At 35.3% G+C, this 12,134-nt stretch overlaps 1 protein-coding gene across 1 annotated transcript in view; it reads left to right on the top strand.

The window, feature by feature from the left end:
* The window catches only part of LOC124619407 (eukaryotic translation initiation factor 2A), a 167,145-nt gene that overhangs the window by 42,133 nt on the left and 112,878 nt on the right, over positions 1–12,134 (top strand). Inside the window, exon 4 of the mRNA XM_047145765.1 lies at positions 8,004–8,103. Within this exon, the coding sequence (XP_047001721.1) occupies positions 8,004–8,103 (100 nt within the window). The remainder of the gene's footprint in view (positions 1–8,003; positions 8,104–12,134) is intronic.

The following is a 12,134-nucleotide window of genomic DNA, read 5'->3' as shown; positions in this document are numbered from 1 at the left end:
TGCCAGCACTACCACTCCACTCAATAATTCTACATTAGGTGCAGAATCCCTGCTAACTCATGCAAAACATACAAGTGAGAAATTTATTTGAACCCAATCACTTTAAATGACGTTTATAAATCACTATGTAAACTGAGCAATTTTAAAACAGAAGACTATTTTGCACTCTGTAGTTTCTTCACAAAGTGTATAGCAAAGGAAATCAAAATACCACTTCTCGCACTGTTTGACATAGTACTAGATGAAGGAATTTTCCCAGAATACTTCAAGCTCACAGTTACATTACCTATGTATAAAAAAGGTGATAAAACCTCCTAAGTAATTACAGACTCATTTCAAAAGTACCAATCATACCCAGGATAATAGAAAATTGTATTCATAAAAAGATATACACGTATTTTGAAAGCAACAAAATTTTAAATGATCAACAATTCAGATGCAGGTCTCACATATCTACTGTAAAAGCATTTGAAGCTTGGGTGAATAATGTTTGAGGGGATGAAAAAAAGCCTATCTATGTCTGAAACACATACTGACCTAACAAAGCATTTGACTCAGTGTCACAAGGCATAAGCATCAATATGTTACAGTATTGTGGCATAGAAGATAAATCACGCAGTTTATTCAAATCTTATTTAAGCAGTAGGTTACAGCTTGTTTATGCGTATAAGCAGAGATCACCAATACTCCTGATAAAAAGAGGAATACCCCAAGGCTCTGTTCTTGGACCTTTCCTTTCTGTTGTCTGCATTAATCACTTTCAAGTTAGGTGACATGTAAAAACATACTACATGCTGCTGATGTGACATTAATAATCACAGCTGAGAATTTACAAAGTGTACTACCTAACAACAGAGGAGTAATGAAAATAACTAATTATTTGAGTCAGGCCAATCAGCTGTGCATAAACCAAACAAAAACATAAGAAATAATTTTTAATCAAAAGATAACCAAAAATTAAAATAAAACAGTAAAACTATTCGGACTGTTCATAGGCCAAAAACCATCTGTGCAGCACACTAGCTCATGTCCTTTTTATTGTATAAATTAAGGAACAGTATGAGCAAACAGTTCTAGCTCCACTCATATTTTGCTCTCTTCATTTGTCATCTGTATATGGAATATTGCTCTGGGGCAATACCCCAGGAACTATACGTGTTTTCAAATGGCAGAAGATGACAATCAAATATTTAGTAGGATTATCACCAAATAGTCCTGTAGAAACCACTTTAAATGTCTTGGCATAATGACATTACCTAGTCCATAGTAACTATAAATACTTGAGCATAAAATTTTTCAGTAAGCTGCCATACTCAGCTTGTACAGTGCCATGTAAGAACATATTACACGCAATGAATTCTATTCAGTTGAAGAATTCCTAGAAAGTAAACATTATAATATGTTTTTTCCCTTTTTATTTTCTGTACATGTAATTGATTATTGTATAAAACTTGACACCACTGTATACTTTGACGAAGCCAGTTGTATGAAAAAAACTGAAAGGTGAATGAAAATATTCTATTCTAATCTACATGTATGCACAACAATGTGTGTGTCCATTTCTGCCTTCTGTTGTGCTGTGTACTTAATTACTTCTCCAGGTGATTCCTTTCTTCATTTCAGTTCTTGCTGATACACCTCGGAGTGGCTGTATTCACATGTGGTCTTGTATTGCAGGTCTTCTCTGGCTCTCCCCTATCCCCTATTCCAGAATGTCCTTTCTAGCATATGTACAGCCAAAAAAAAAAAAAAAAAAAAAAAAAGCTCCTTGAAGTTTTTGCAGTATCCAAATTTTCCAGTGGCTGATAGTATGGACACTCCTAACTCTTGAGGATTGCATACAGGAGTTCATAAATGCTGCCACCTCCTGTTCTGTATACAGTAGAGTGGTAATCCAGTGGCTTCTTTGTACCTCATAACACTGAACTGTTTCAGTGTTTGATCTAAAGCTGTAAGGCTTCCTTTTCAGGAAATCCTGAGGGTATGTGGTTCACATCTCACGCATATAAAGAAATGCATCAGTCAGCCCCAGTCCCTGCAAATGTTTTTCGAATGATAATTATTAAGTTACGTGTATGCTAAAGTTGCATAAAACATATCTCCATTTGCCTGATACACCAATGAGTAGTCATGATTGTAGGGTGTATTTCTATTTGATATTTGTTTGTTGTTATTTTCTCTTTGCTAGAGCAAGCCTAACAAAGACTTACAGCACACTTCGCATACCTTCAGCAATACTGTCAGACATGACAGAACGTATGACCTACATTTAATTAGACAGGGGAAGGTACTGGAGGAGTAGCTGCTACACACCGTATAGCGGAGATACTGAGTCATCGATAAGCACAAGCTAAAGACTGTCAGAAAATGAGCTTTTGGTCAACAAGGCCTTTGTTGGAATGCGCGTGCGCGCCCACACGCACATGCACGCGACCACGACCATAGTCTGTCTGCAAGTTGGGTGTGCGCGCGCGCGCGTGTGTGTGTGTGTGTGTGTGTGTGTGTGTGTGTGTGTGTGTGTGTGTTGTCTATTTCTGATGAAGGCCTAAGCTCACTTTCTGACAGCCTTTTTGTTGTACCTATCGGCGACTCAGCATCTCCGCTGTATGGTGAGTAGCAATTGTCATTTTCAAAATATTGCTATATTTAATTAGTATACACTACTACTGAACTTGATGGCTCCCCAGCGATCTGAACAATGAAAGGGGATGGGGGCAACAGTCAAAAGGAAGCACATCATTAATGCACTAGCACAGAGTATTGTAACTTGTACAGCATCTTTAACACCCTTTATATATTCGCAATCTGACATTAGCAATCTGACATTAGCTAACTCAAATGAGGGTCAATCCATTTCAAATCACACAGGCGATGTTGCTCAACATTTTTGATTTTTTTGATTTTTTTTTTTTATCATGACTTCCCTATAGACAGACATTCACAAAACACTGTTTTAAAAATTTTTATAAGTCATAGTTTTTTTTCTGGCAGCCATTTTTACAATGGCGGTTGGGCAAATTTTAGTGGAAATCGACGTTTGCGGAAAGTTTAATTGCCATGTTATTTTAAAAGATATCAGAATAATTCAAAAACCGGTGTGCTCAGCATGAAATGAACTTCAGGCATAATTTTTTTTAATTGTTCTATCATGCAAGAGTCACTCAAACTCTTTCTGTAAAGACTGAAAAAATTTATCAATCTTCACTTTTTAAGGCCTTCAATTTTCATGAAGGAAGAGAGACTCACTAATAATATGTTATCTCTGTGTTGTGTACTTACATAACTACCTGCAGTAAAAGTTGCAGTCCTGAGAATGCACTCCTGTTTTTTCTAGAGCTTTTCAAAAATGGCCAAAACCCTTCTAACATCAATTTTCGCAGGTCAGTATCTAAAAAGGGACTGAATGAAAACAAATGAAAATTTTACAGAATGCTCTTTATTCTCATGGGAATATCTCACAAAAAAATTATGACTGAGACTCAACTACATTGAGAGCAATAGAGCAGCAAATTTCAGTAAAAACGCTACCCCTCTACATGCTCGTGCAGTGCCAAGTTAGCAAACAAGGGCTTGAAATTATTACGGTTGACATTGGCCAAATGATGTTTAAATCATTACATACAATAAATGATCAAATATTTCTACTTTTAAATAACAATGGGCAGAGATAACAATTGGTAAGAGTTCTAATTCTTAAAATTAACGATACATTTGTTGTACTACACTTGTGTACAGTATACACATAGTAATGTTTCTCCATGTATACAGATTTAAAACTTCAGTTGTAACTACTTGCCAGCTGCAATTTTCATTAGGGAGTTAAACAAACACAATATTTCATTGCATAGTTTATCAATTATGTTGTGGGTTCTACCAGACACTTTGTGAATTCCATTGGAGTTACTTTTCGTATTACTTTCTTTCCAGGACTCAAGACAATAAACAAGTGAATAAGAGTTTTGTAAGTGTAGATCTGAAGCCTCCCATCTTCAACTGTTTTCAAGAATAGTAGATTTTTCAAGTATTGAAATGAGTTGTTTTGTGGGTGAACTAATAAGTGAACAGTGCCATAAACAACACTACAAGAAGAAAGTGCATCAAGAATTAATAAGAGTGAGTGACTTGCCAGCTGAAGAACAATGTTTGTTAAAATTAAGAATTTAGAAAGAAATTTCTAATATTTGTTATTGCCACAAATATAAATATTTATGCAAATACAACCACATTTTTGGTAAAAAGTGTTGTGACCCATTTGGTACTCACAAAAAGCCAATTAAAAATGGTTTGCATAAAATACTAGTTAAACACCTAAACAAAAAAAAATGTGGATATTAACCTAATTCCTGGACAAGCTCTATGCCCAACTTGCGCATCAAGAATATTTGTAAATAAACCAGCTGAAAAAGTGGCAATTAGTGTTGAGAATGATCCTGAATTTCTTCCTGAGCCTTTTGAATTGGTTGAGGATGATCCTTTGTATCAAGTAGAATCAATCTGTGAAACTTTGGAATTATCTCCTTTACGTAAAATAACAAAGCTCAACAAAGACCAGCGACTATCAGCTTTACAAAGAAAAACTGATAAAATTACATGTGCTGTCAAGCGAAAATTGGAAGAATCTTTCCACAATGACTTAGATGCTCAGAATGGAAATAGTACAGAAAATGTACAAAGTGAGTATGATATACTTATTACCAAAATGAAAGAAAAATTCAAAGTTTCCAGTAAAGATGACAAAATTAAGATAATTAGCCTCTTGCCAAGATCATGGTCAAAGAAAAAAATGATCGAGGAATTTGGTGCATCTGAGTACATGGTGAAGTTAACTAGGCATCTAATTATGGATCAAGGTATCTTACCACATCTTTTGAAAAGACAACGTGCCAACAAAATAAGTGAAGTTGTTATTAATAGTGTTAAAGAATTTTATGAGGATGATGACAATAGTCACATGTATCCTGGTAAAAAGGAATGTGTTTCAACTGTGATTGACAATGTTAAGGTGCAGAAGCAGAAAATGTTAATTCTTCTCTTGCTGAATGAGCTCTACAGCCTGTATAAACAAAAATACCGAGATAACGAAGTTGGCCACTCTATGTTTTGTGTTCTACGACCAAAGTCGTATGTTCATCCGGGTTCATCAGGAACTCATACTGTATGCGTTTGATAGCATCACCAAAACACAAAGCTTATGATGGAAGGAGCAAAGCTTAATGCAAATTATAAAGACCTGATAGCTTTCATGGTATGTGATATTGATAATGAAAAATGTATGCTTGACTTATGTGCAGGATGTCCTGGACCAGATACCCTACTTGATGTCTTAAAAAATGAACCTGACATATGATGACATATGATGAAATAGTTTTCAAACAATGGGTACAAACTGATGGAGTTGAGCTTATTACACAGGTAATGCCCAGTGAGGAATTTTTACAGTCTCTTGTCGATAAGCTGGTGCTTTTAAAATCCCATCACTTTATCTCAAAAGCTCAAGCTCAATATTTTAAGGAAACGAAAGAAAACCTGAAAGAAACCCACTGTTTAGTGATTGGTGTTTTTTCAGAAAACTATACATTTACAGTACAGGATGAAATTCAAAGTTTTCACTGGGCTAATGCACAAGCGACACTGCATCCGTTTGTCATCTACTTTAAAAAAGAAGACAACGTGTGTTGCAAATCTATTTGTGTAATTAGAGACCATCTAGAACATAATACCACGACTGTGTATGCATTTCAACATCACCTCATTAGAGAAATTAAGAATATCATACGTAATGTTGAAAAGATAATCTACTTTTGGCGCAAGCAGCCAGTACAAAAATATGAATAACTTCATTAATATCTGCCAACACAAAAATGATTTTGGTTTACCAGCAGAGTGGAATTTCTTTGCCTCATCACACGGAAAGAATTCTTGCGATGGGATAGGTGGAACAACAAAAAGAGAAGTTACACGAGCTTCCCTTCAAAGACCTTACACAGAACAGATCCTGACTCCACATGATTTGTTCAAATACTGTCAACAGAATATTACTGGAATTAGATATATATTTGTAAGATGTTTTGTTACTTCCAAAGGCTCCAGCTTTGGTGATCATCAAGCTTCAATACTCTTTACAAATGTATCATCTTTCACAAATAACAATTTTGTTGTTTGTATGTATGATGAGAAGCGGTGGCTTGGAAAAACTGAAGAGAAAAGTGAAGATAACAATGATGTTTTAGTGCATTTCTTTCACCCTTCTAGTCCAAGAACTGCCTTTCAACTTTCCAAAAATGACACTGCTTGTGTGCCTGCAAATAAAATAGTACGAAAGCTGACTCCGCTGGAACTTGCAACAGTGTCTGGTAGAACACACAACATAACTGATAAACTATGCAATGAAATATCGTGTTTGTTTAACTCCCTAAAGAAAATTGCACCGGGAAAGAAGTTACAACTGAAGTTTTAAATCTGTATACATGGAGAAACATTATTATGTGTATACTGTAAGCAAGTGTAGTACAACAAATGTACCGTCAATTTTAAGAATTAGAACTCTTACCAATTGTTATCTCTGCCCATTGTTATTTAAAAGTAGAAATATTTGATCATTTATTGTATGTAATGATTTAAACATCATTTGACCAATGTCAACTGTAATAATTTCAAGCCCTTGTTTGCTAACTTGGCACTGCACGAGCATGTAGAGGGGTAGCGTTTTTACTGAAATTTGCTGCTCTATTACTCTCAATGTAGTTGAGTCTCAGTCATAATTTTTTTGTGAGATATTCCCATGAGAATAAAGAACATTCTGTAAAATTTTGACTTCTTTTCATTCAGTCCCTTTTTAGATATTGACCTGCGAAAATTGACGTTAGAAGGGTTTTGGCCATTTTTGAAAAGCTCTAAAAAAAAAACAGGATTGCATTCTCAGGACTGCAACTTTTACTGCAGGTAGTTATGTAAGTACACAAATATAGATAACATGTTATTAGTGAGTCTCTCTTCCTTCATGAAAATTGAAGGCCTTAAAAAGTGAATATTGATAAATTTTTTCTGAGTCTTTACAGAAAGAGTTTGAGTGACTCTCTTGCATGATAGAACAATTTTAAAAATTATGCCTGAAGTTCATTTCATGCTGAGCACACTGGTTTTTGAATTATTCTGATATCTTTTAAAATAAAACTTTCCGCAAACGTCGATTTCCACTAAAATTTGCCCAACCGCCATTGTAAAAATTGCTGCCAGAAAAAAACTATGACTTATAAAAATTTTTAAAACAGTGTTTTGTGAATGCCTGCCTAAAGGGAACTCATGATAAAAAAATCAAGAAAATCAAAAATGTTGAGCAACAAATTTTATTCATATTGGGTGATTTTAAATGGATTGACCCATGAACATTAGTCTTTGGGTAATTATTTCCAAAGTTTCAGTCATTGCCGAGACTAAAGCACAAGTTTTTCTGGGCCTAATGAGTAATGACCCTTTCCCAGCACACCTCTCACATAGTTCCCCCTCCCCTCCCTTTCCTTATTCTGGTTATGTCATTCCACTCTAAAGGTCCTGCACAATATGCTTCATTAAGAAATTCATACTGAGGCACGTTCTGAACATCGTCAAATTCATTTGATGGTGATGGGTGGCTTAGAGTCAAAAAATTGTGGTGTAATCTTTTTCCAGTCTTATAGCATATGTCATGATATTTTCGACACACTACAACTACAACCTTGACTATCTTAAAATTCGCCATTGAAAAAAAAAATTGTTTCTATGAATCAGAGGCTACCTGAATGAGGTTTTCACTCTGCAGCTGAGTGTGCGCTGATATGAAACTTCCTGACAGGCAAAGGCAAAGGTCCTGAGTTTTAGTCTCCGTCCAGCACACCCTTTTAATCTGTCAGGAAGTTTCAGAGGCTATCTGTGTGTTCATAGGTGGTTTGCTTATGAAATATTAATGGGAAGCATCCAAAATGTTAGAAATTTAATATTGCTTCTGGGGAATTTCTTTTTTGCAGTTACCCCAGCAAATCCACAGGGAGGACCAAATCTTTACATCTGGAAGTCGGACACTGGAGATTTAATAAAAGAATTTGTGCAAAAGAAGCTTTCTGGCTGGTAAGTTTAAATAAGTAACTTACAGATTGTGTAATGGTGTAATGTAGATGTAACATAAAGTAGTTCCTTTGACAACAGAAATTACTCTCAAATAATAATAAATTATCATTGTCGTCGCCCTTACAAAATTTCATTCACAAATAGGTCCATTCACTCAATTTTCTTATGTTCTTTCCCCCTCCTAACTGGCAATGGTATACCTGAAACTCGCTAACTCTACTACTGTACACCCTTTGCCGTGATACAAATGTAAACAAGAGCTCAAATTCAGTTATTCCAAACATAAACGAGTGATAAGTGAACAATTCTACGACTTGTTCATAGCCAATAGCTAAAGTCTTAATCTTAAAAGTACTGATGATATAACATTTAAACAATTAAAAATGACCTACTGGTACCTGTAATAGAAGTTAATAGCCACATACTAAATGAAGCACTGTGAGTAAAATGTCTTTGTGGTTCAGCTGGGTAGCAACCTTAAATAGAGTCAACATATTCACAAACTGATCAAGAATCTTTGTCTGGCATGTTTATCACTTCAAAAGTATCTCTCGTTGATCTGACTTGTAGAACATGATGCTGGCTTATTTTGATTACTTTCACTTCCTTCTTCTTATGCAACCATCTTCTGTGGCAGTACAGCTAACGTATGTAAAGTATTCATTCAACAAAAGCAAGCATAAAGTACTTTGTATGGAATTGCACATATTGTTAAGGCCTCTTCAAACATATTTAAGTTTTGGTACTCGTTTCCCAGTAGTTTTAATTCTTAATGATACTTAGTGTTAAAATCAAAAATCAGTTTCAGTTGAAATGTGACTGACATAAACACCATACGAGACAGGAAAATAATAATTACATGTAGATCTTCACACCTAAGCGAGGACTCAGATGGATTTAGTGTTCTGGTGTGCAGATCTTGCTATTATCTGCTTCACCACTATTTTATAGGAGAATATTATCTTCATCTAGTAAGCATATCAAGCGTATTATAGTAGGAAATTCAAAATCCTTCATGTGCATATGACAATTGTCTGAAATGGTTTTGTTGGCATTATTGCATGGGAGATCCATGAAAAATCAGGAATTTTTGCATCCGGGAAAAATCCAGGAAATACTTAAGAATTTTTCAGGATTCTGGAAATTTTTCATTATTTTAGTTGTCAGTTAAATTTCAGAAATTTTGACAGGTAAGAACTGATACTCAGACACATAATTTGACTTTAGTCCATTACTGCAGAATAATATTGCAGCAATAAAACATAAATAAGACAACACCAAAATAAAACTTAACTTGCAAAGAAAATTTGCTGTTCACAATAACAAACCACAGTGCACATACTGCATCTTCCACCAGCAATATATGTCAAAAGATTTAGGACAAAGACTATGCAATTCTTTGTAACAGCAAACTGCTTTTGATGAGTTTGACATCACAACTGTGCACATTTCTAACAGGTCACGGGAAAATATTGTGAATGGTGGTTTGAGAAACATTGCTTTTAAAGTAAATTTCCTTCTATGCAAGATGAATTGTGCTACATGTGAGAATGTGCAATTAATTTCTTAAATCATGGAGTATTTGACTGTCAACATATAATACTTTGAGGACCAACCACGTAGAAAAAATTCAGGCAGAGGACCAGCCATTTATACCATCAATTAAAATTTTACTGACACTTTTGTGTGTGATAGATCTTAAAGGGTGACACACATTGAAAAAGACTAATCTTCAAGGCTAGTTTTCGTATTTGTTTTAGTTCTTTCTTTCATTCATTACAAGTTGCACAGTAGTGATGGCAAAAAGCATAATTATACATTAAAAAAAGTGCAAAGTGAGTTGTTGAGAATTTCACACATAATCAGCTTATCTATGGAAAAGATCCTGCCTAACCACAATCTGGAGGGGGGGGACAGGAAAAAAATTTTGACGACCAGTGTTATATATCAAAGATTAGCTTTACTTGATGAAAAATATCATCTAGTTGTCATATTTTGCAAAGTGAGAATAGATGTTATCGCCCCGATATTTTCCCTAATTCGAAGTTCACTGCCAGGCGACTCGGAACACTACTATGGTTTCAGTTTCTGTATTGTTGCATGGGTATCACAACCTCTTGTATTTTTTGTGTTCTGTGTTTGGAAAATGCCGTGCTGTATTTGACGAATTTGAATTTATACTTTCGTAATACCAAAATATGCTGTAAATGTTGCTGCGCATGAAAGATATTTCCAAAAGTGTTGTTTTTTTGCTGTGAGTGCCAGGGAGCTCTGCGGCAGTGTGTAAAACCCTCACCATTCAAAGGATTGATACGTTGTATGGCTCCAAGGGTAAATAAATTGACACATAACACAGAAAAAATGTGCTTTTGCCCAGGGTATAGTGTATTTTCACCCAGAAAAAGCGTGTTTTTAACCAGGAAATATGGCAATTTTTCTTTCTTGTCGTTATACACCCCATGTTAAATGACCAAAATATACATAAAATTAGCAGTAATGGATGAGTAATGCACTTTCCATTTTATTTTTAAATACATTTATGTGTAAAATTTGTATCATGAGTGTATAAATACGTATCCAGGGCGACAATTCCACTGGCAACCTGGAATTCTCAGGGAATTACATTTTACCTGGAAAAATCATGGAAATCTCAAGGAATTTCATAAAATCTCAGGAAATTCTGTGTTTTTAAACTAGCATTGAAATTTCATGGTTCTGATTTTTCTAAATCACAGTTTTTAAAACACTTAATATTTCAAGCTGTGTATGAATATTATTCTGGGCACATTATTGATGTTTAAAAACTGCAGTTAAACTACTGCTTATGAGTAATATATCACAACTGAGAACGAAGGAAACTTATTACTGTGGTAAGCTCCCACACCCACACTCTCACCCCTACCTCCACCCCACCCCCATCCCCATCACCATCCCCATCTCCTTCCTCCCCCTGGAGCTGCTTATGACACCATCTTCCTTCACGTACCTGGAATTCTTGGGGAACTTTTTTTCTCGAGTTTGAGTAGCCGTACTGATATCCTATTGAATTGTTAAATGTCATATTTCATTCGGCCTCACTCCTTCATGGCTGCCCCTCTGCTCTCAGAAACTCTTTCTCGAATAACTGGCGATTAGTTCCTTGCATCAGTTTTGGACTTCCTTGACTGATAAAAAAATTAGCTATCTTTTTCAATAGCATTTACAATCAGAGCATTAGCAACTGTTGTTTCCTCAAGTACTTAAAAAAAAAAAAATTCTGCGTCTTCCCCCACCTGCTGCCATGAATGTCCGATGATTCTCCAGCATGTTTTTGTAGTTGCCTCCATTCTAAATGCAAAATTTCCAATTTTGATATGCAGTTTCTCAAGTGCTGTATCGGAATTCCTTCTTCTTCCTTTCAAATCTTAACCTCCAGAGCAACTTGATTTTCAACTGCTGTATCGGAATTCATACTACTTCCCTTCAAATCTTAATATCCAGAACAGCTTGGTGCACAAGTAATTTGCACACCAGCAGCTCATTAAAGAAAGCCATTAACATTTAATCCATGCATGGGAGTCAGTGTCCAGTTATTTCACGCAAGAGTAGATAGACTAAGTAGGTGACTATAAGACCACACTCTATATAAGATTACATCAATTTTTTTTTTAAAGAGACTCCTTTATTTTTAACATATTCTGACTAATCAAAATTTGAAACTATTACGATATTATGAAATGCATAGATTGATACTCACCATATAGTGGAGACATTGAGTTGCAGACAGGCACAACTAAAATGCTGCTAAGTCAGTCGGTCTCAGCAGCCAGAGAAAGTGGTCATGTGTGTGCACGTGTGCATGCGCGTGCATGTGTGTATGTTGTCTAATTCAGGAGAAGTCTTTTTTGCCAAAAGCTTACTTGTTTAGCAGTCTTTTTATTGTGCCTATCTGTGACTCAACATTTCCACTATATAGTGAGCAGCAATCTATCCTTTACATAATAATCATAATTCCATCCTGAATTTTTTTCAAAATTGGAAACTATTTTATT

Source organism: Schistocerca americana, chromosome 6 (genome assembly GCF_021461395.2).
Source record: "Schistocerca americana isolate TAMUIC-IGC-003095 chromosome 6, iqSchAmer2.1, whole genome shotgun sequence".
Taxonomy (NCBI): domain Eukaryota; kingdom Metazoa; phylum Arthropoda; class Insecta; order Orthoptera; family Acrididae; genus Schistocerca; species Schistocerca americana.
Note: the sequence above shows the minus strand (reverse complement) of the source record. Positions and strands in the feature narration are given on the sequence as shown.